This window comes from Phalacrocorax carbo, chromosome 2, assembly GCF_963921805.1.
Source record: "Phalacrocorax carbo chromosome 2, bPhaCar2.1, whole genome shotgun sequence".
In the NCBI taxonomy this organism is placed as follows: domain Eukaryota; kingdom Metazoa; phylum Chordata; class Aves; order Suliformes; family Phalacrocoracidae; genus Phalacrocorax; species Phalacrocorax carbo.
In genome coordinates, this window is record NC_087514.1 from 1,219,098 (window position 1) to 1,241,985 (window position 22,888).

General features: G+C 56.5%; 4 protein-coding genes across 4 annotated transcripts; all 4 read right to left on the reverse strand.

Annotated features, from left to right (window-relative positions):
* Window positions 1–505: 505 nt before the first annotated feature.
* Window positions 506–814, reverse strand: LOC135312199 (feather keratin-like). Its single transcript, XM_064445335.1, has one exon. The coding sequence runs from the start codon at window positions 812–814 to the stop codon at window positions 506–508; it is 309 nt and encodes a 102-aa protein (XP_064301405.1).
* Window positions 815–6,400: 5,586 nt separating this feature from the next.
* LOC135312223 (feather keratin 1-like) lies at window positions 6,401–6,715 on the reverse strand. Its single transcript, XM_064445362.1, has one exon. The coding sequence runs from the start codon at window positions 6,713–6,715 to the stop codon at window positions 6,401–6,403; it is 315 nt and encodes a 104-aa protein (XP_064301432.1).
* A 6,515-nt stretch (window positions 6,716–13,230) lies between these two features.
* LOC135312224 (feather keratin 1-like) lies at window positions 13,231–13,539 on the reverse strand. The gene has a single exon (XM_064445364.1). The coding sequence runs from the start codon at window positions 13,537–13,539 to the stop codon at window positions 13,231–13,233; it is 309 nt and encodes a 102-aa protein (XP_064301434.1).
* Window positions 13,540–17,536: 3,997 nt separating this feature from the next.
* Window positions 17,537–17,845, reverse strand: LOC135312200 (feather keratin-like). The gene has a single exon (XM_064445336.1). It carries the CDS (start codon window positions 17,843–17,845, stop codon window positions 17,537–17,539), a length of 309 nt encoding a protein of 102 aa, XP_064301406.1.
* Between the last annotated feature and the right edge of the window lie 5,043 nt (window positions 17,846–22,888).

Below are 22,888 nucleotides of genomic sequence, written 5' to 3' on the forward strand. Positions count from 1 at the left end.
ATCCACCCACCCCGCTGGCCTCTTCTGCATGGGGTTGGTGCTGGGTGAGGTTGGAGGAGTCTTGGAAGGAGAAGGAAGAGGAGACCTCACAGGCTGGGATGCAGGAGAACTTTATTGATGGAAAAATGAGTGAAGAGGCAGGAGCACCGAGTGGAAGGGAAGCAGTCTGAAGTGCGGGTAGTATAACCGTCAGCTGAGGTGCTGTGTGTGAGAGTCAGTTTGCCAGAGAAGCAAGATTTTCGAAGCCCATATTAGGAGCAGCACTCCAGAGGTTCCCGGTGGTCCTTAGCTTGTGAGCAAGTGGTTGCATCGGTGAGTACTGGAGATAGCAGAAGGGGTGATGCAAAGAGGGAAGTGGGAGAAGAGGAGGAGGTGCGTGGGCCGCGTGCCCAGGCAGGCTGGGTTGGCCCATTGCCTGCTTCCTTGCTTGGTGCCTTGAAAGGAAGAGCCGTGGAGGGCAGGTCCACGTGTCAGCAAGAGCCTGGAGGTACCACGTGGAGGGCCCTTAGCAGGGGTAGCAGCCCCTTATGCCACCGTAGCAGCCCAGGCCTCCAAAGCCGTAGCCGTAGCCGAAGCGGCCGGAGGAGACGGGCACTCCCTGGGAGCCGAGGATGTTGCCCACGGCAGCCGATGAGGAGGATCCGACGGCGGTGTTCTGTGGGAAGGAGCTGAGGATGGGTCCTGGCAGGGTGACCTGCACGGTGGAGGGCTGGATGACGACGCGGGAGTCCTCGCACTGCCTGACACAGGGCTCGTTGCAGCTGTTAGCCAGCGGGGTGGGTCCGCAGGGGCGGCAGAGGTCGTAGCAGGCCATGTGTGTGGTGTGGAGGGTCCCTGGAAGAGAGGGTGTTGAGAAAGCGTAGGGGCGTGGGGGTGCGAGGGTCAATGTTGCAGGAGGGCGAGGGAGCGTGGAGTTGTGGGGTGGGGCTGTGGGGAGCGCGGGTGTGGGGAGGCGTCAGGGCTGCTGAGTCTGTGGGCAGAGCGTGCTGGAAGAGCTGGATGAGGTGGGTCAGGGGAAGAAGGGGAAGGGGGTTCAGACTCACCTTGTTGACGATGGAGGAGAAGGTGTGAGGAGCGTGTGTGAGGGAGAGAGGTGCTGGGCCGGCTTTTATGCTGGTCCCTGAGGGGCGGGACAGCCTTTGCACATGACGGTGTTTTGCAGCAAGTGGCTGTTACATGCCAGAGGCTGGGAGGTCATGAGGTGGGGTGTGGATTCCTTCCCGCAACACTCTCTTTTCCTTTCCTGTCCTCCTGAGGACGTGTCCTCTTGACCCTGGCGGCAGCTTTATAAGTGAGAGTAGGTATTTGGTAGGAGTCGAATGGAAGGTGCGTGTCAGGGCATTTGACAGACATGACCAAAAGATCATAGAGTTGTGGTATTGTCAGTGAGGTCATGCCATGGCACTCGGGTGGTGAAGTTTGTTGGCATGTTGTGAAGAGGGCTCCCCATTTCTTTGAAAGCCTGGGTGTCTGGTCGGGTTTTTGAGGTGTGCCGGGTGTTAAGTGTTGCCCTTTCATTGCATTTGCTCCGTGCCGGCCTTGCTGCCAGGTGACTAAGGTGTGTTTAGGCCTGGCGTTTCCCTTTTTGTGTGCTCTGTGTGTGCCTTGGTGCCCCACTTGCTTATGAGGTTGTGATGTGTGAATTGTCTTTATATTGCAAGGTTTTGGCAGTGTCCTGGGGTCTGCAGGCAGATGTCCCTCTGCAGCCCATGGAGATTAACGGTGGAGCACATATGCACCTGCAGCCCCCGAGGGCCTCCTACCGGAGCAGGTGGATGCCCAATGGAGTCTGTGACCCCGTGGGAATGCCGTGCTGGAGCAGGCTCCTAGCTGGACCTGTGGCCCCATGCAGAGAGGAGCCCACGCTGGAGCAGGTTTACTGGCAAAGCTTGTGACCCTGTGGGAAACCCACGCTGGAGCACTCTCTTCCTGGGGGATGGCACCCTGTCAAAGGCACCTATGCTTGTGGCATTGTGAAGAACTTGACACTGTGGGAAGGATCCACGTTGGAGAAGTTCATGGAGGACTGTCTCCATGAGAGGGACCCTGTGCTGGAGAAAGGGAAGCATGTGAGGTGTCCTCCCTCTGAGGTAGTAGGAGCAGCAGAACCACCGTGTGATGAACTGACCACAACCCCCATTGCCCATCCCCCTGCGCTGCTCGGGGGAAGAGGTGGAGTAAATTAGGAGTAAAGTGAACCTTGGAAGAAGGGAGGGGTGGGGAAGGTGTTTTAGGTTTTGTTTATATTTGTCATTACTCTACTCTGACTTTTAGCAAAAAACTACATTAATTTCCCCAAGGCACGTCTGTTTTGCCCGTGATGGTAATTGCTGAGTGATCGCTCCCTGTCCTTGTGTTGAGTCAGGAGCCTTTTGTCGTCTTCATTCCAGTTGAGGAAAGGGAGTGACAGAGCGTCTTGGTAGTCATCTGGTGTCCAGCCCCGGACATCCCCGCACTGAGGCCCATCTTCAGAGCTGAGCAGGGTGACAGGCTTGTTTGTGGGGCCGGTGCTCGGTGCCCCATGCTGTGCCTCAGGGTCCCCACAGTGAGGAGGATGGTGAGCGCAGTGCAGAGGGGTGGTGACTTGGGGTCCCCTGTAGAGGTGGTGCATGGCCCCTGAGGCAGGGAGGATGGTGGCCTGGAGACCACGTGCACTGTGGGACCCTGCAGCGCAGAGGGGATGGTGGCGTGGGGATGCCCTGCAAGGGATCATCTGGGGACCCCATAGCAAGGTGAGGCCATGGGCTAGGGACTCCCATGTAGGCGGAATGGGGACCGTGCAGCCAGGCGGAGAGTGCAGCCCTAGTCCAGCATTGGCTCAGCTGAGGACCCCACAGCAAGGTGACCTGGGCACCTTGGTTGTCCAGGGTCCTGGCGCCAACTGGGGATGGGGACAAGAACACTGTGTGGGTGGTCCTGGCTCCACTTTGTGAGAGAAGATGTTGTGCCAAGGACTGGAGGTGGTTGGGCTGGGGACAACAGCAAGGGGGGATCATGAAAGGGGACCCCGCCCACGTGTCCCTGGCACCCCACAGCATGTGCAAGAAGGGCAGGGTGCCTTCTTGATGTACATATTGATGACAAATTTTTAGTTATTAGATCATGGCATTTTCCCTCCACCTGACCCCTCCAAGTGCCCCAGCTGCTTTTGCCTGAGGCCTTTGGTTCGGTTGTCAGCAGCATTTCTAGTCATTCAGCCCCTCATTCAGCCCCCGCCCCTCCCAGCAGCGGTTCTGGGGGCCGTTTGGTGAAGATGTTTGATTTCTTGTGCCCGACGTGTTGATTTTGGGGTCCTGACAGGAGCCTTCTGGAAACTTCCAGGATCTGCTGCAGCAGCTGGCGCCTGTCAGCCGCCGCCCGATTGGCAGGCTGTTCGGCACCCCCGGTGGGCATGTTGTTAGCTGCGTCCTGATTGGCTGATGGCTGAGGGTGCTGAGGGAGCAGCTGGCCGTGGTGAGGGAAGGCTGCAGCGCGGGCGCCTGGCTGGTGAGCTCTGGGAGAGCTGGTGAGTCCCGTGGGAGGCCCAAGTATAGTGGGAGGGGCAGGCAGGCAGGGGAGGCTGGTGAGCGACTGCCTTCGGGGTCTTGCTTTGGGGTGAGTGGCGAGGGGTGAGGCCATTTCTCTGCGCAGTGTTTGTGGGGCCAGAGTGGGATTAGACGCAGTGGAGGGCAAATGGGAGGCGTGCATGCTGCGCCAGGCTGTGTACCTGAGAATCTCGAGGGGATGCTTGCATGGCAAAGGGTTGAGGAAGCAGAATAGGCTGCCTAGCCTGGACTAGAAGAGTCCACTTGGAAGAGTCCACTTGGAAGGGACCTAGAGTGATCCTCTAGCCCAACTGCCTGACCACTTCAGGGCTGACCAAAAGTTAAAGCATGTTATTAAGGGCATTGTCCAAATGCCTCTTAAGCACTGACAGGCTGCAGCATCGATTGCCTCTCTAGGACGCCTGTCTGAGTGTTTGACCACCCTCCCAGGAGTGTTTGCTAATGTCAATTCCGAAAGTCCCCTGATGTGGCTTTGAAGCATTCCCATCAGTCCTCTCACTGGGTGCCAGGGAGAAGAGCTCAGCACCTCCCCATGCCCCTCTCCTCCTCAGGAAGCTGTAGAGAGCAATGGGGTCCCCCCTCAGCCTCCTGTTCTCCAAACAGAACCTCTGATGGAGGATGTGGGGAACTACTGGCCAGCCACCTGACCTCAGTACCGGGGAAGATTATGGAGCAGTTCATCCTGAGTGCGCTCACCAGGCATGTGCAGGACAACCAGGGATCAGGCCCAGCCAGCATGGCTTCATGGAAGCAGCCTCTTGCTGGCCCTACCTGGTCTCTTTCTTGACCAGGTGACCCGCCCAGTGGATGAGGGAGAGGCTGTGGATGTTATCTACCTGCACTTTGTTGAGGCCTTTGACCCTGTCTCCCACAGCATCCTCCTAGAGCAGCTGGAGGCTCATGGCTTAGACAGGTGGTCTCTTCACTGGGTAAAAATGTGTCTGGATGGCCGAGCCCAGAGAGTTGTGGTGAATGGAACTGAATCCAGTTGGCGTCCAGTCACGAGCAGGGTTCCCCAGGGCTCTGTGTTGGGGCCAGGCTTGTTTAATATCTTTATCAATGATTTGGTTGAGAGGATTGCGTACGCCCTCAGTGAGTTTGCAGACGACACCAAGTTGGGTGGGAGTGTTGATCTGTTTGAGGGTGGGAAGGCTCTGCAGAGGATTCTGGACAGGCTGGATCACTGCGCCGAGGCCAACTGTATGAGCTTAACAAGGCCAAGTGCTGGGTCCTACACTTGGGTCACAAGAGCCGTATGAAACGCTCCAAGCTTGTGGAAGAGTGTCTGGAAAGCTGCGTGTCGGAGAAGGCCCTGGGGGTGCTGGCTGACAGCCGTCTGAGCATGAGCCAGCAGTGTGGCCGGGTGACCAAGAAGGCCAACATAATCTGGGCTTGTATGAGGAATAGTGTGTCCCGCAGGAGCAGGGCAGGGATGGCGCCCCTGTGCTTGGCACTGGTGAGGTCCCACCTCGAATGCTGGGCTCAGGTTTGGGCTCCGTGGGACAAGAAGGACCTTGAGGTGCTGGAGCGTGTCCAGAGAAGGGCGACGGAGCTGGAGGAGTTTCTAGAGAACAAGTGTGCTGGGGAGTGGCTGAGGGAGCTGGCAGGGTTTAGCCTGGAGAAGAGGAGGCTGAGGGGTGACCTTATCGCCCTCTGCAACTGCCTGAAAGTGGCCTGTAGTGAAGTGGGCATTGGTCTCTATTGCTAGGGTACTAGCAATAGGACAAGAGGAAATGGCCTGAAGCTGCATCAGGGGAGGCTTAGATTGCATGTTAGGAAAAATGTATTACTGAAAGGGTGGTGTGGCATTGGAAGAGGCTGCCCAGAGAGGTGGTGGAGTCACCATCGCTGGAGGTGTTTAAAAAAAGTGTAGGCGTGGCACTTCAGGGCATGGTTTAGGAGGCCTGGGGGTGTTGGGTTGACAGTTGGAACTGGTGATCTTAGAGGTCTTTTCCAACCTTAATGATTCTATTCTAGAATTCCTTGAAGGGTTGCACACAAGAGGCTTGTGATGAGTGGCAGGACAAGAGGCCCACGGCACAAGTGGAATTCCACGGGCAAAGAAGGCAAGCCTTCTTCAGTGTGAGGGTGGTGAAAGAGTGGAAGAGGTGCTGGAGTCTCCATCCTTGGAGATAGTGGACACGTGAGTGGCCATGGTCCTGGACGACCTGCTCCAGCCAGCCCTTCTTGTAAAGTGCTTATGTCATGTTCCAGCAGCCCCCAGGTGCCAGTCTGTGCTGTTGCTGGTGGTGGTGTTCGTAGGAGAGGCCTTGTGGCCCTTTCTCACTCACGGTGATGACCTGTACAGACTTATCTTTGTGCCAGCTGGCACAATTCCTAGGACAGGTGTTGTGACCCTTCTCCACCCACCCCAAAGGCAACTTGAGGCCTGGTTTTGTGCTGGGTCAAGTTGGAGGAGCCTTGGGTGAAGAAGGGAAGAGGAGGCGTCTCGGGCTGGGATGAGGAGAACTTTATTGTTGGGAAAAAGAGAGTGAAAAGGCAGGAGCGCCAAGTGGAAGGGAAGCGGTCTGAGGTGCAAGTAGATCGACCATCAGCCGTGGTGCCGTGTGTGAGAGACAATTTGCCAGAGAAGCAAGATTTTCAAGCCTTGCACACCGGAGGTCCCCTCTGGTCCTTATCTTGTGAGCAAGTGATTGCATCGGTGAGTACTGGAGATAGCAGAAGGGGCGATGCAAAAAAGGGAGAAGGACAAGACGAGGAGGTGCGTGGGTCATGTAGCCAGGCAGGCTGGGTTGGCCCCTTCCCTGCTTCCTTGCTTGGTGCCTTGAGAGGAGGAGCCGTGGAGGGCAGGTCCACGTGTCAGCAAGAGACCGGAAATGCTACGTGAAGGGTCCTTAGCAGGGGTAGCAGCCCCTTATGCCACCGTAGCAGCCCAGGCCTCCAAAGCCATAGCCGTAGCCGTAGCCGAAGCGGCCAGAGGAGACAGGCACTCCCTGGGAGCCGAGGATGTTGCCCACAGCAGCCGAAGAGGAGGATCCGACGGCGGTGTTCTGTGGGAAGGAGCTGAGGATGGGTCCTGGCAGGGTGACCAGCACGGCGGGAGGCTGGATGACGATGCGGGAGTCCTCGCACTGCCTGACACAGGGCTCGTTGCAGCTGTTAGCCAGCGGGGTGGGTCCGCAGGGGCGGCAGAGGTCGTAGCAGGCCATGTGTGTGGTGTGGGCTGGAGGGTCCCTGGAAGAGAGGGTGTTGAGAAAGCGTAGGGGCGTGGGGGTGCGAGGGTCAATGTTGCAGGAGGGCGAGGGAGCGTGGAGTTGTGGGGTGGGGCTGTGGGGAGCGCGGGTGTGGGGAGGCGTCAGGGCTGCTGAGTCTGGGGGCAGAGCGTGCTGGAAGAGCCGGATGAGGTGGGTCAGGGGAAGAAGGGGAAGGGGGTTCAGACTCACCTTGTTGACGATGGAGGAGAAGGTGTGAGGAGCGTGTGTGAGGGAGAGAGGTGCTGGGCCGGCTTTTATGCTGGTCCCTGAGGGGCGGGACAGCCTTTGCACATGACGGCGTTTTGCAGCAAGTGGCTGTTACGTGCCAGAGGCTGGGAGGTAATGAGGTGGGGTGTGGATTCCTTCCCGCAACACTCTCTTTTCCTTTCCTGTCCTCCTGAGGACGTGTCCTCTTGACCCTGGCGGCAGCTTTTAAGTGAGAGTAGGTATTTGGGAGGAATTGCATGGAAGGTGCGTGTCAGGGCATTTGACAGACATGACCAAAACATTGGAGAGTTGGAGTGTCATCAGGGATGTCATGCCATGGCACTTGTGTGATGTGGTTTGTGGGTGCGTTGTGAAGAGGGGGCCCCATTTCTTTGGAAGCCTGGAAGTCTGGTTTCTGAGGTGTGCCGGGCGTAAGCCACTGCCCCTTCCATGGCATTTGCTCCGTGCCAGCCTTGCTGCCAGATGTCTAAGGTGTGTTGAGGCCTGGCATTTCCCATTTTGTGTGCTCTGTGTGTGCCTTGGTGCCCCTCTTGCTTGTGAGGTTGTAGATGTGTCAACTGTGTTTACATTGCAAGGTTTTGGCAGTGTCCTGGGATGTGCAGTGTGGCTTCTGTGAGAAGCTGCTAGAAGCTTCCCCAATGGCCGATAGAGCCAATGCCAACTGGCAGGTATCCATCCACCTGTAGCCCCTGCGGAAGACTGTGGTGAGGCAGGCTGTTGCCCTGCAGCCCATGGAGATTTACAGTGGAGCAGAGATGCACCTTCATCCCCTGGGGGCCTCCTACCGGAGCAGGTGCATGTCCAATGGAGTCTGTGACCCCGTGGGAATGCCGTGCTGGAGCAGGCTCCTAGCAGGACCTGTGGCCCCGTGCAGAGAGGAGCTCACACGGGAGCAGGTTTGCTGGCAAAGCTTGCGACCCTGTGGGGGATGTACGCTGGAGCACTCTCTTCCTGGAGGTCTGAGTCTCATGGAACGGATCCATACCGAAGCGGTTTGTGAAGAACTTTACACTGTGGGAAGGATCCACGTTGGAGAAGTTCATGGAGGACTGTCTTCATGGGAGGGACCCTGTGCTGGAGCAGGGCGAGCGTGTGAGGAGTCCTCTCACTGAGGTAGTAGGAGCAGCAGAACTAACGTGTAATGAACTGACCACAACCCCCATTCCCCATCCCCCTGCGCTGCTCGGGGGAACATGTAGAGAAAATTGTGAGGAAGTTAATCTTACTGGCTGGACGGTAATGAGGTGGGGTGTGTATTCCTTCCTGCAACGCTCCCTTTTCTTGTCCTCCTCCTGAGGACGTGTGCTCTTGACCCTGGCGGCAGCTTTTAAGTGAGAGTAGGTATTTGGCAGGATTTGCATGGAATGTGCATGTCAGGGCATTTGAGAAACATGACCAAAAGATCAGAGAGTTGTGGTATTGTCAGTGAGGTCACGCCATGGCACATTTGTGATGTAATTTGTTGGTGCGTTGTGAAGAGGGGTGCCCATTTCTTTGGAAGCCTGGGTGTCTGGTCAGGTTTTTGAGGTGTGCCGCGTGTTAAGTGTTGCAAAATCGATGGCATTTGCTCTCTGCCGGCCTTGCTGCCAGGTGACGAAGGTGTGTTTAGGCCTGGTGTTTCCCTTTTTGTGTGCTCTGTGTGTGCCTTGGTGCCCCACTTGCTTATGAGGTTGTGATGTGTGAATTGTCTTTATATTGCAAGGTTTTGGCAGTGTCCTGGGGTCTGCAGGCAGATGTCCCTCTGCAGCCCATGGAGATTAACGGTGGAGCACATATGCACCTGCAGCCCCCGAGGGCCTCCTACCGGAGCAGGTGGATGCCCAATGGAGTCTGTGACCCTGTGGGAATGCCGTGCTGGAGCAGGCTCCTAGCAGGACCTGTGGCCCCATGCAGAGAGGAGCCCACGCTGGAGCAGGTTTGCTGGCAAAGCTTGTGACCCTGTGGGAAACCCACGCTGGAGCCCTCTCTTCCTGGGGGATGGCACCCTGTCAAAGGCACCTATGCTTGTGGCATTGTGAAGAACTTGACACTGTGGGAAGGATCCACGTTGGAGAAGTTCATGGAGGACTGTCTCCATGAGAGGGACCCTGTGCTGGAGAAAGGGAAGCATGTGAGGTGTCCTCCCTCTGAGGTAGTAGGAGCAGCAGAACCACCGTGTGATGAACTGACCACAGCCCCCATTGCCCATCCCCCTGCGCTGCTCGGGGGAAGAGGTAGAGTAAATTAGGAGTAAAGTGAACCTTGGAAGAAGGCAGGGGTGGGGAAGGTGTTTTAGGTTCTGTTTATATTTGTCATTACTCTACTCTGACTTTTAGCAAAAAACTACATTAATTTCCCCAAGGCACGTCTGTTTTGCCCGTGATGGTAATTGCTGAGTGATCGCTCCCTGTCCTTATGTTGTCTCAGGAGCCTTTTGTCGTCTTCAGTCCAGTTGAGGAAAGGGAGTGACAGAGCGTCTTGGTAGTCATCTGGTGTCCAGCCCCGGACATCCCCGCACTGAGGCCCATCTTCAGAGCTGAGCAGGGTGACAGGCTTGTTTGTGGGGCCGGTGCTCGGTGCCCCATGCTGTGCCTCAGGGTCCCCACAGTGAGGAGGATGGTGAGCGCAGTGCAGAGGGGTGGTGACTTGGGGTCCCCTGTAGAGGTGGTGCATGGCCCCTGAGGCAGGGAGGATGGTGGCCTGGAGACCACGTGCACTGTGGGACCCTCAGCGCAGAGGGGATGGTGGTGTGGGGATCCCCTGCAAGGGATCATCTGGGGACCCCATAGCAAGGTGAGGCCATGGGCTAGGGGCTCCCATGTAGGCGGAATGGGGACCGTGCAGCCAGGCGGAGAGTGCAGCCCTAGTCCAGCATTGGCTCAGCTGAGGACCCCACAGCAAGGTGACCTGGGCACCTTGGTTGTCCAGGGTCCTGGCGCCAACTGGGGATGGGGACAAGAACACTGTGTGGGTGGTCCTGGCTCCACTTTGTGAGAGAAGATGTTGTGCCAAGGACTGGAGGTGGTTGGGCTGGGGACAACAGCAAGGGGGATCATGAAAGGGGACCCCGCCCACGTGTCCCTGTCACCCTGCAGCATGTGCAAGGGCATGGTGCCTTCTTCATGTACATATTGATGACAATGTTTTAGTTATTAGATCATGGCATTTTCCCTCCACCTGACCCCTCCAAGTGCCCCAGCTGCTTTTGCCTGAGGCCTTTGGTTCGGTTGTCAGCAGCATTTCTAGTCATTCAGCCCCTCATTCAGCCCCCGCCCCTCCCAGCAGCGGTTCTGGGGGCCGTTTGGTGAAGATGTTTGATTTCTTGTGCCCGACGTGTTGATTTTGGGGTCCTGACAGGAGCCTTCTGGAAACTTCCAGGATCTGCTGCAGCAGCTGGCGCCTGTCAGCCGCCGCCCGATTGGCAGGCTGTTAGGCACCCCCGGTGGGCATGTTGTTAGCTGCGTCCTGATTGGCTGATGGCTGAGGGTGCTGAGGGAGCAGCTGGCTGTGGTGAGGGAAGGCTGCAGTGCGGGCGCCTGGCTGGTGAGCTCTGGGAGAGCTGGTGAGTCCCGTGGGAGGCCCAAGTATAGTGGGAGGGGCAGGCAGGCAGGGGAGGCTGGTGAGCGACTGCCTTCGGGGTCTTACTTTGGGGTGAGTGGCGAGGGGTGAGGCCATTTCTCTGCGCAGTGTTTGTGGGGCCAGAGTGGGATTAGACGCAGTGGAGGGCAAATGGGAGGCGTGCATGCTGCGCCAGGCTGTGCACCTGAGAATCTCGAGGGGATGCTTGCATGGCAAAGGGTTGAGGAAGCAGAATAGGCTGCCTAGCCTGGACTAGAAGAGTCCACTTGGAAGGGACCTAGAGTGATCCTCTAGCCCAACTGCCTGACCACTTCAGGGCTGACCAAAAGTTAAAGCATGTTATTAAGGGCATTGTCCAAATGCCTCTTAAGCACTGACAGGCTGCAGCATCGATTGCCTCTCTAGGAAGCCTGTCTGAGTGTTTGACCACCCTCCCAGGAGTGTTTGCTAATGTCAATTCCGAAAGTCCCCTGATGTGGCTTTGAAGCATTCCCATCAGTCCTCTCACTGGGTGCCAGGGAGAAGAGCTCAGCACCTCCCCATGCCCCTCTCCTCCTCAGGAAGCTGTAGAGAGCAATGGGGTCCCCCCTCAGCCTCAAGTTCTCCAAACAGAACCTCTGAAGGAGGATGCGGGGAACTACTGGCCAGCCACCTGACCTCAGTACCGGGGAAGATTATGGAGCAGTTCATCCTGAGTGCGCTCACCAGGCATGTGCAGGACAACCAGGGATCAGGCCCAGCCAGCATGGCTTCATGGAAGCAGCCTCTTGCTGGCCCTACCTGGTCTCTTTCTTGACCAGGTGACCCGCCCAGTGGATGAGGGAGAGGCTGTGGATGTTATCTACCTGCACTTTGTTGAGGCCTTTGACCCTGTCTCCCACAGCATCCTCCTAGAGCAGCTGGAGGCTCATGGCTTAGACAGGTGGTCTCTTCACTGGGTAAAAATGTGTCTGGATGGCCGAGCCCAGAGAGTTGTGGTGAATGGAACTGAATCCAGTTGGCGTCCAGTCACGAGCAGGGTTCCCCAGGGCTCTGTGTTGGGGCCAGGCTTGTTTAATATCTTTATCAATGATTTGGTTGAGAGGATTGCGTACGCCCTCAGTGAGTTTGCAGACGACACCAAGTTGGGTGGGAGTGTTGATCTGTTTGAGGGTGGGAAGGCTCTGCAGAGGATTCTGGACAGGCTGGATCACTGCGCCGAGGCCAACTGTATGAGCTTAACAAGGCCAAGTGCTGGGTCCTACACTTGGGTCACAAGAGCCGTATGAAACGCTCCAAGCTTGTGGAAGAGTGTCTGGAAAGCTGCGTGTCGGAGAAGGCCCTGGGGGTGCTGGCTGACAGCCGTCTGAGCATGAGCCAGCAGTGTGGCCGGGTGACCAAGAAGGCCAACAAAATCTAGGCTTGTATGAGGAATAGTGTGTCCCGCAGGAGCAGGGCAGGGATGGCGCCCCTGTGCTTGGCACTGGTGAGGCCCCACCTCGAATGCTGGGCTCAGGTTTGGGCTCTGTGGGACAAGAAGGACCTTGAGGGGCTGGAGAGTGTCCAGAGAAGGGCAATGGAGCTAGGGAAGGGTCTGGAGAACAAGTGTGATGGGAAGGGGGTATTAGGAAAAATGTATTACTGAAAGAGTGGTCAGGCATTGGAAGAGGCTGCCCAGAGAGGTGGTGGAGTCACCATCGCTGGAGGTGTTTAAAAAAAGTGTAGGCGTGGCACTTCAGGGCATGGTTTAGGAGGCCTGGGGGTGTTGGGTTGACAGTTGGAACTGGTGATCTTAGAGGTCTTTTCCAACCTTAATGATTCTATTCTAGAATTCCTTGAAGGGTTGCACACAAGAGGCTTGTGATGAGTGGCAGGACAAGAGGCCCACGGCACAAGTGGAATTCCACGGGCAAAGAAGGCAAGCCTTCTTCAGTGTGAGGGTGGTGAAAGAGTGGAAGAGGTGCTGGAGTCTCCATCCTTGGAGATAGTGGACACGTGAGTGGCCATGGTCCTGGACGACCTGCTCCAGCCAGCCCTTCTTGTAAAGTGCTTATGTCATGTTCCAGCAGCCCCCAGGTGCCAGTCTGTGCTGTTGCTGGTGGTGGTGTTCGTAGGAGAGGCCTTGTGGCCCTTTCTCACTCACGGTGATGACCTGTACAGACTTATCTTTGTGCCAGCTGGCACAATTCCTAGGACAGGTGTTGTGACCCTTCTCCACCCACCCCAAAGGCAACTTGAGGCCTGGTTTTGTGCTGGGTCAAGTTGGAGGAGCCTTGGGTGAAGAAGGGAAGAGGAGGCGTCTCGGGCAGGGATGAGGAGAACTTTATTGTTGGAAAAAAGAGAGTGAAAAGGCAGGAGCGCCAAGTGGAAGGGAAGCGGTCTGAGGTGCAAGTAGATCGACCATCAGCCGTGGTCCTGTGTATGAGAGACAATTTGCCAGAGAAGCAAGATTTTCGAGCCCTACACAACGGAGGTCCCTGGTGGACCTGGCTTGTGAGCAAGTGGTTGCATCGGTGAGTAAAGGAGATAGCAGAAGGGGCGATGCAAGGAAGGAAGTTGGAGAAGAGGTGGAGGTTCATGGGCCGTGTGTCCAGGCAGGCTGGGTTGGCCCCTTCCCTGCTTCCTTGCTTGGTGCCTTGAGAGGAAGAGCCGTGGAGGGCAGGTCCACGTGTCAGCAAGAGACTGGAGGTGCCACGTGGGGGGCCTTAGCAGGGGTAGCAGCCCCTTATGCCACCGTAGCAGCCCAGGCCTCCAAAGCCATAGCCGTAGCCGAAGCGGCCGGAGGAGACGGGCACTCCCTGGGAGCCGAGGATGTTGCCCACGGCAGCCGATGAGGAGGATCCGACGGCGGTGTTCTGTGGGAAGGAGCTGAGGATGGGTCCTGGCAGGGTGACCAGCACGGCGGGAGGCTGGATGACGACGCGGGAGTCCTCGCACTGCCTGACACAGGGCTCGTTGCAGCTGTTAGCCAGCGGGGTGGGTCCGCAGGGGCGGCAGAGGTCGTAGCAGGCCATGTGTGTGGTGTGGAGGGTCCCTGGAAGAGAGGGTGTTGAGAAAGCGTAGGGGCGTGGGGGTGCGAGGGGTGGTGTTGCAGGAGGGCGAGGGAGCGTGGAGTTGTGGGGTGGGGCTGTGGGGAGCGTGGGTGTGGGGAGGCGTCAGGGCTGCTGAGTCTGGGGGCAGAGCGTGCTGCAAGAGCCGGATGAGGTGGGTCAGGAGAAGGAGGGGAAGGGCGTTCAGACTCACCTTGTTGACGATGGAGGAGAAGGTGTGAGGAGCGTGTGTGAGGGAGAGAGGTGCTGGGCCGGCTTTTATGCTGGTCCCTGAGGGGCGGGACAGCCTTTGCACATGACGGTGTTTTGCAGCAAGTGGCTGTTACATGCCAGAGGCTGGGAGGTAATGAGGTGGGGTGTGGATTCCTTCCCGCAACGCTGTCTTTTCCTTTCCTGTCGTCCTCCTGAGGACGTGTCCTCTTGACCCTGGCGGCAGCTTTTAAGCGAGAGTTAGTATTTGGTAGGAGTTGAATGGAAGGTGCTTGTCATCGCATTTGGAAGACATGACCAAAGCGTGGCGGCGGTTGGGTGTCATCAGTGAGGTCAAGTGATGGGAGTTGTGTGATGTGGTTTGTGGGTGCGTTGTGAAGATGGGGCACCATTTCCTCACCGCCGTGGAAGGCTGGTCTGTTCTTTGAGGTGTGTCAGGCATGAGGCGCTGCCCCTTCCATGGCACTTGGTCCCTGCTGGCTATGATACCATGTCGCTAAGGCAGTCTTTAGGCATGGCCTTACCCGTTGGGTTTGCTCTGTGAGTGTCTTGGTGGCCCTTCTTCTTGTGAGGTTGTAGCCACGTGGATTGCATTTTATCATGGTTTTAGCTGGGATCGAGTTAATATTCCTCACTGCAAGTCGTGTAGTGCGGTTCTTTGGGCTTACTATAAGAACAGCGTTGATAAGACACTGATGTTTTAGTTGTTGCTAGGTAGTGCTTTTTCTAGTCAAGGACTTTTCTAGCCTCTCGTGCTCTGCTGGGTGCCCAAGAAGCCACGAGGGGAGGGGGCATTGCCAGGATAGCTGATCCAAAGTGACCAAAGGAATATTCCATCTCATATGACATCATGCCCAGTCTGACTGGGGAGGATGGCCAGTTGCAGCTACAATCTCAGCTTGTGGACCTGCGGTGACGTTTGGTGGGCGGTATGCTTTGCATTACTTGGTCTTTGTTTTTTCCCCCCATCCTCCCAAGGTTTCACCTCTCTCTTTCTCTCTTGTTACCTTCCTTTGAATGATATTCTTTTATTACTATTACCATTACTGTTTTATTACAATTATTAAACTGTTCTTCTCTGAACCCATGGGATTTCTTACTGTGTCTCTTCCAATTGTCTCCCTTCCCAGACGTGACGGGGGGGAGTGAGTGAGCGGCTGTGTGGTGACCAGTTGCTGACTGGGGCTAAACCATGACAATTGCAAGGTTTTGGTAGTGGCCTGGGGGCTACAGGGTGGCTTCTGTGACAGCATACAGGACTCTTGCCCATGGCTGATAGACCCAGTGCCGCCTGGCTCTAAGATGGATCCACTGCAGGCAAAGGCCGGCACAAGCAGTGACGGTGGTAGTGCTTCTGAGATAACATATTTGAAAAGTGGAAAAACTGCTGCGCAACAGGAGCCAGAGGAGAGGAGCGAGAATATGTGAGAGAAGCAACTCTACAGAGAGAAACAAAACAGCCGTACAGACCGGTTGTGTAGGGATGGATTCAGGAGGGCCAAGGTGTGGCTGGAGCTGAATTTGGTAAGGGATGCAAAGAATAACCAGAAGGGATTCTGTAAGTGTGTCAACCGGTAAAGGAAGGTTAAAGAGAGCGTACCCCCCCCAAAGAACAAGAATGGTGACCTAGTATCTATCAACAGATGAGGAGAAGGCTGAGGTACTCAACAGATTTCTGCCTCAGTCTTCACTGGAAGAAGACTTCACTGAAGACTTCAGTCTTCGCTGCTCCATCTGGACTATATGGACCGCAGGATGGGGACCAGGGGGGTAAAGCCCCTCCCGCTGTAAGGGGAGATCAGGTTTGTGACCACCTGAGGAACCTGAATGCGGCTTTGAAGCATTCCCACAAATCCTGTCACTGGATCCCACGGAGAAGAACTCAGCACCTCCCTCGCCCCTTTTCCTGCTCCGGAAGCTGGAGAGAGCAATGAGGTTCTCCCTCAGCCTCCTTTTCTCCAAAGCAGACAAGCCCATTGTCCTTAGCCGCTCCTCACAGGACGTGCCTTCCAGCCTGTCACCAGCTTTGTTGCCCTCCTCTGCATGTATTCAAGGTCTTTCACATCCTTCTGAAGTGGTGGGGCCCAGAACTGCACACAGGGCTTGAGGGGAGGCCACAGCAATCCTGCGTACAGCGGGATAATCACCTCCTGTAGGAAGATGGGTGTGCTGTGTTTGATGCACCCCAGTGTAGGGTTTGCCCCCTTGGCTGCCAGGGCACACCGCTGACTCCCCTCGAGCCTGCTGTCAGCCAGCACCCACAGACCCCTTCCTGCAGGGCTGCTCTCCAGCCACTCCTCTCCCAGTCTGGCCTTGTGTCCAGTGTTACTCCATGCCAGGTGCAGAATCCGGCATTTGCACTGGTTAAATTTCGTGCCAGCGATGGTTGCCCAATGCTCCAGTCTCTCTAGATCCCTCTGCAAGGCCTCTTGTCCCTCAGGAGAGGCAACAGCACCTCCCACTTTGGTATCATCAGCAAACTTGATAATGGTGCCTTCAACTCCTTCATCCAGTGCATTGATAAAGATCTTGAACAGAATTGGTCCTAGAATGGAGCCCTGAGGAACACCACTGGCGACAGGTTGCAGCCCACAAGTAACCGCATTCACTGTCCCCCGCTTTGAGCCTTGCTGTTGAGCCAGCCCTTCACCCAGCGCAGCGTCTACCTGCTCATCTCACAGTTGGCCAACTGGTGCAGAAGGATGCTATGAGGGGCGCGATCAGAAGCCCTACTAAAATCCAGAAACACTACATCCACGGCCTTCCCTTCGTCCCTGTAGACGAGAGAGCTTATAATAAGAGGATATGAAATTAGCCAGGCGGGACCTTCCCTTAGTGACCCACGTTGTCTGGTCCTGATGATTTTTCTTCCTGTCCTTTAAAGGCATTCATCAGCATCCAGTGGGAGCTTCTCCATAATTTTTCCAGGTCCTGAGGCTAGACTAACGGGACTCGAGTTTCCTGGGTCTTCCCTCACACCTCTTTTTAGAAATTGGAATGAGGTTGTCTAGATCTGAGTCAGCAAGAACCTCCCCCAGACTCCCAAGAGCTGCCCAACTTGATCAGAGGTGAGTGTCTTGAGGGTTGTTGACTGTGCAAGTAGTGCTTGCTGGCGAGGAAGAGGAGGTGAGGCAGGCAGGGTATCTGTGTTTTTGAGTGGGAGGGTGCTGGCGTGCCTGTCAGGCAAGAGGCACTCCTGATATTGGCTGTGGTGGTACTATCCCTAGGGGAGGCCTTGTGACCCTAATCCACCCACCCCGCTGGCCTCTTCTGCATGGGGTTGGTGCTGGGTGAGGTTGGAGGAGTCTTGGAAGGAGAAGGAAGAGGAGACCTCACAGGCTGGGATGCAGGAGAACTTTATTGATGGAAAAATGAGTGAAGAGGCAGGAGCACCGAGTGGAAGGGAAGCAGTCTGAAGTGCGGGTAGTGTAACCGTCAGCTGAGGTGCTGTGTGTGAGAGTCAGTTTGCCAGAGAAGCAAGATTTTCGAAGCCCATATTAGGAGCAGCACTCCAGAGGTTCCCGGTGGTCCTTAGCTTGTGAGCAAGTGGTTGCATCGGTGAGTACAGGGGATAGCAGAAGGGGCGATGCATAGAGGGAAGTGGGAGAAGAGGAGGAGGTGCGTGGGCCGCATGCCCAGGCAGGCTGGGTTGGCCCCTTCCCTGCTTCCTTGCTTGGTGCCTTGAAAGGAGGAGCCGTGGAGGGCAGGTCCACGTGGCAGCAAGAGCTCGGAGGTGCCACGTGGAGGGCCCTTAGCAGGGGTAGCAGCCCCTTATGCCACTGTAGCAGCCCAGGCCTCCAAAGCCATAGCCGTAGCCAAATCTGCCGGAGGAGACGGGCACTCCCTGGGAGCCGAGGATGTTGCCCACGGCAGCCGATGAGGAGGATCCGACGGCGGTGTTCTGTGGGAAGGAGCTGAGGATGGGTCCTGGCAGGGTGACCTGCACGGTGGAGGGCTGGATGACGACGTGGGAGTCCTCGCACTGCCTGACACAGGGCTCGTTGCAGCTGTTAGCCAGCGGGGTGGGTCCGCAGGGGCGGCAGAGGTCGTAGCAGGCCATGTGTGTGGTGTGGAGGGTCCCTGGAAGAGAGGGTGTTGAGAAAGCGTAGGGGCGTGGGGGTGCGAGGGGTGGTGTTGCAGGGGGGCGAGGGAGCGTGGAGGCGTGTTGTGTGTCTGTGGGGAGCGTGGTGTTGGGGAGGCGTCAGGGCTGCTGAGGCTGGGGGCAGAGAGTGCTGCAAGAGCCGGACGAAGTGGGTCAGGAGAAGGAGGGGAAGGGGGTTCAGACTCACCTTGTTGACGATGGAGGAGAAGGTGTGAGGAGCGTGTGTGAGGGAGAGAGGTGCTGGGCCGGCTTTTATGCTGGTCCCTGAGGGGCGGGACAGCCTTTGCACATGACGGTGTTTTGCAGCAAGTGGCTGTTACATGCCAGAGGCTGGGAGGTAATGAGGTGGGGTGTGGATTCCTTCCCGCAACGCTGTCTTTTCCTTTCCTGTCGTCCTCCTGAGGACGTGTCCTCTTGACCCTGGCGGCAGCTTTTAAGCGAGAGTTAGTATTTGGGAGGAATTGCATGGAAGGTGTGTGTCAGGGCATTTGACAGACATGACCAAAACATTGGAGAGTTGGAGTGTCGTCAGGGATGTCATGCCACGGCACTTGTGTGATGTGGTTTGTGGGTGCGTTGTGAAGAGGGGGCCCCATTTCTTTGGAAGCCTGGAAGTCTGGTTTCTGAGGTGTGCTGGGCGTAAGCCACTGCCCCTTCCATGGCATTTGCTCCGTGCCAGCCTTGCTGCCAGATGTCTAAGGTGTGTTGAGGCCTGGCATTTCCCATTTTGTGTGCTCTGTGTGTGCCTTGGTGCCCCTCTTGCTTGTGAGGTTGTAGATGTGTCAACTGTGTTTACATTGCAAGGTTTTGGCAGTGTCCTGGGGTGTGCAGTGTGGCTTCTGTGAGAAGCTGCTAGAAGCTTCCCCAATGGCCGATAAAGCCAATGCCAACTGGCAGGTATCCATCCACCTGTAGCCCCTGCGGAAGACTGTGGTGAGGCAGGCTGTTGCCCTGCAGCCCATGGAGATTTACAGTGGAGCAGAGATGCACCTTCATCCCCTGGGGGCCTCCTACCGGAGCAGGTGCATGTCCAATGGAGTCAGTGACCCCGTGGGAATGCCGTGCTGGAGCAGGCTCCTAGAGGACCTGTGGCCCCGTGCAGAGAGGAGCTCACACGGGAGCAGGTTTGCTGGCAAAGCTTGCGACCCTGTTGGGGATGTACGCTGGAGCACTCTCTTCCTGGAGGTCTGAGTCTCATGGAACGGATCCATACCGAAGCGGTTTGTGAAGAACTGTACACTGTGGAAAGGATCCCCGATGGAAAGTTCATGGAGGACTGTCTCCATGGGAGGGACCCTGTGCTGGAGCAGGGCGAGCGTGTGAGGAGTCCTCTCACTGAGGTAGTAGGATCAGCAGAACCAACGTGTGATGAACTGACCACAACCCCCATTCCCCATCCCCCTGCGCTGCTCGGGGGAACATGTAGAGAAAATTGTGAGGAAGTTAATCTTACTGGCTGGACGGTAATGAGGTGGGGTGTGTATTCCTTCCTGCAACGCTCCCTTTTCTTGTCCTCCTCCTGAGGACGTGTGCTCTTGACCCTGGCGGCAGCTTTTAAGTGAGAGTAGGTATTTGGTAGGATTTGCATGGAATGTGCATGTCAGGGCACTTGAGAAACATGACCAAAAGATCAGAGAGTTGTGGTATTGTCAGTGAGGTCACGCCATGGCACATTTGTGATGTAATTTGTTGGTGCGTTGTGAAGAGGGGTGCCCATTTCTTTGGAAGCCTGGGTGTCTGGTCGGGTTTTTGAGGTGTGCCGCGTGTTAAGTGTTGCAAAATCGATGGCATTTGCTCTCTGCCGGCCTTGCTGCCAGGTGACGAAGGTGTGTTTAGGCCTGGCGTTTCCCTTTTTGTGTGCTCTGTGTGTGCCTTGGTGCCCCTCTTGCTCGTGAGCTTGTAGATGTGTGAATCGTCTTTATATTGCAAGGTTTTGGCAGTGTCCTGGGGTCTGCAGGCAGATGTCCCTCTGCAGCCCATGGAGATTAACGGTGGAGCACATATGCACCTGCAGCCCCCGAGGGCCTCCTACCAGAGCAGGTGGATGCCCAATGGAGTCTGTGACCCTGTGGGAATGCCGTGCTGGAGCAGGCTCCTAGCTGGACCTGTGGCCCCATGCAGAGAGGAGCCCACGCTGGAGCAGGTTTGCTGGCAAAGCTTGTGACGCTGTGGGAGACCCACGCTGGAGCACTCTCTTCCTGGGGGATGGCACCCTGTCAAAGGCACCTATGCTTGTGGCATTGTGAAGAACTTGACACTGTGGGAAGGATCCACGTTGGAGAAGTTCATGGAGGACTGTCTCCATGAGAGGGACCCTGTGCTGGAGAAAGGGAAGCATGTGAGGTGTCCTCCCTCTGAGGTAGTAGGAGCAGCAGAACCACCGTGTGATGAACTGACCACAACCCCCATTGCCCATCCCCCTGCGCTGCTCGGGGGAAGAGGTAGAGTAAATTAGGAGTAAAGTGAACCTTGGAAGAAGGGAGGGGTGGGGAAGGTGTTTTAGGTTTTGTTTATATTTGTCATTACTCTACTCTGACTTTTAGCAAAAAACTACATTAATTTCCCCAAGGCAAGTCTGTTTTGCCCGTGATGGTAATTGCTGAGTGATCGCTCCCTGTCCTTATGTTGAGTCAGGAGCCTTTTGTCGTCTTCAGTCCAGTTGAGGAAAGGGAGTGACGGAGCGTCTTGGTCGTCATCTGGTGTCCAGCCCTGGCCATCCCCGCACTGAGGCCCATCTTCAGAGCTGAGCAGGGTGACAGGCTTGTTCGTGGGGCCGGTGCTCGGTGCCCCATGCTGTGCCTCAGGGTCCCCACAGTGAGGAGGATGGTGAGCGCAGTGCAGAGGGGTGGTGACTTGGGGTCTCCTGTAGAGGTGGTGCATGGCCCCTGAGGCAGGGAGGATGGTGGCCTGGAGACCACGTGCACTGTGGGACCCTGCAGCGCAGAGGGGATGGTGGCGTGGGGATCCCCTGCAAGGGATCATCTGGGGACCCCATAGCAAGGTGAGGCCATGGGCTAGGGGCTCCCATGTAGGCGGAATGGGGACCGTGCAGCCAGGCGGAGAGTGCAGCCCTAGTCCAGCATTGGCTCAGCTGAGGACCCCACAGCAAGGTGACCTGGGCACCTTGGTTGTCCAGGGTCCTGGCGCCAACTGGGGATGGGGACAGGAACACTGTGTGGGTGGTCCTGGCTCCACTTTGTGAGAGAAGATGTTGTGCCAGGGACTGGAGGTGGTTGGGCTGGGGACAACAGCAAGGGGGGACCATGAAAGGGGACCCCGCCCACGTGTCCCTGTCACCCCACAGCATGTGCAAGGGCATGGTGCCTTCTTCATGTACATATTGATGACTATGTTTTAGTTATTATGTCAGAGCCTTTTCCCTCCACCTGACCCCTCCAAGTGCCCCAGCTGCTTTTGCCTGAGGCCTTTGGTTCAGTTGTCAGCAGCATTTCTAGTCATTCAGCCCCTCATTCAGCCCCCGCCCCTCCCAGCAGCGGTTCTGGGGGCCGTTTGGTGAAGATGTTTGATTTCTTGTGCCCGACGTGTTGATTTTGGGGTCCTGACAGGAGCCTTCTGGAAACTTCCAGGATCTGCTGCAGCAGCTGGCGCCTGTCAGCCGCCGCCCGATTGGCAGGCTGTTAGGCACCCCCGGTGGGCATGTTGTTAGCTGCGTCCTGATTGGCTGACGGCGCTGAGGGAGCAGCTGGCTGTGGTGAGGGAAGGCTGCAGTGTGGGCGCCTGGCTGGTGAGCTCTGGGAGAGCTGGTGAGTCCCGTGGGAGGCCCAAGTATAGTGGGAGAGGCAGGCAGGCAGGGGATGCTTTCATGCCAAACCTTGAGGGGATGCTTGCATGGCAAAGGGTTGAGGAAGCAGAATAGGCTGCCTAGCCTGGACTAGAAGAGTCCACTTGGAAGGGACCTAGAGTGATCCTCTAGCCCAACTGCCTGACCACTTCAGGGCTGACCAAAAGTTAAAGCATGTTATTAAGGGCATTGTCCAAATGCCTCTTAAGCACTGACAGGCTGCAGCATCGATTGCCTCTCTAGGACGCCTGTCTGAGTGTTTGACCACCCTCCCAGGAGTGTTTGCTAATGTCAATTCCGAATGTCCCCTGATGTGGCTTTGAAGCATTCCCATCAGTCCTCTCACTGGGTGCCAGGGAGAAGAGCTCAGCACCTCCCCATGCCCCTCTCCTCCTCAGGAAGCTGTAGAGAGCAATGGGGTCCCCCCTCAGCCTCCTGTTGTCCAAACAGAACCTCTGATGGAGGATGCGGGGAACTACTGGCCAGCCACCTGACCTCAGTACCGGGGAAGATTATGGAGCAGTTCATCCTGAGTGCGCTCACCAGGCATGTGCAGGACAACCAGGGATCAGGGCCTGCCAGCATGGCTTCATGGAAGCAGCCTCTTGCTGGCCCTACCTGGTCTCTTTCTTGACCAGGTGACCCGCCCAGTGGATGAGGGAGAGGCTGTGGATGTTATCTACCTGCACTTTGTTGAGGCCTTTGACCCTGTCTCCCACAGCATCCTCCTAGAGCAGCTGGAGGCTCATGGCTTAGACAGGTGGTCTCTTCACTGGGTAAAAAAGTGTCTGGATGGCCGAGCCCAGAGAGTTGTGGTGAATGGAACTGAATCCAGTTGGCGTCCAGTCACGAGCAGGGTTCCCCAGGGCTCAGTGTTGGGGCCAGGCTTGTTTAATATCTTTATCAATGATTTGGTTGAGAGGATTGCGTACGCCCTCAGTGAGTTTGCAGACGACACCAAGTTGGGTGGGAGTGTTGATCTGTTTGAGGGTGGGAAGGCTCTGCAGAGGATTCTGGACAGGCTGGATCACTGCGCCGAGGCCAACTGTATGAGCTTAACAAGGCCAAGTGCTGGGTCCTACACTTGGGTCACAAGAGCCGTATGAAACGCTCCAAGCTTGTGGAAGAGTGTCTGGAAAGCTGCGTGTCGGAGAAGGCCCTGGGGGTGCTGGCTGACAGCCATCTGAGCATGAGCCAGC

Excerpts from the sequence above, each read along its gene's own strand:
- LOC135312199 (XM_064445335.1), bottom strand. The coding sequence starts at position 814 with ATGGCCTGCTACGACCTCTGCCGCCCCTGCGGACCCACCCCGCTGGCT.
- LOC135312223 (XM_064445362.1), bottom strand. The coding sequence starts at position 6,715 with ATGGCCTGCTACGACCTCTGCCGCCCCTGCGGACCCACCCCGCTGGCT.
- LOC135312224 (XM_064445364.1), bottom strand. The coding sequence starts at position 13,539 with ATGGCCTGCTACGACCTCTGCCGCCCCTGCGGACCCACCCCGCTGGCT.
- LOC135312200 (XM_064445336.1), bottom strand. The coding sequence starts at position 17,845 with ATGGCCTGCTACGACCTCTGCCGCCCCTGCGGACCCACCCCGCTGGCT.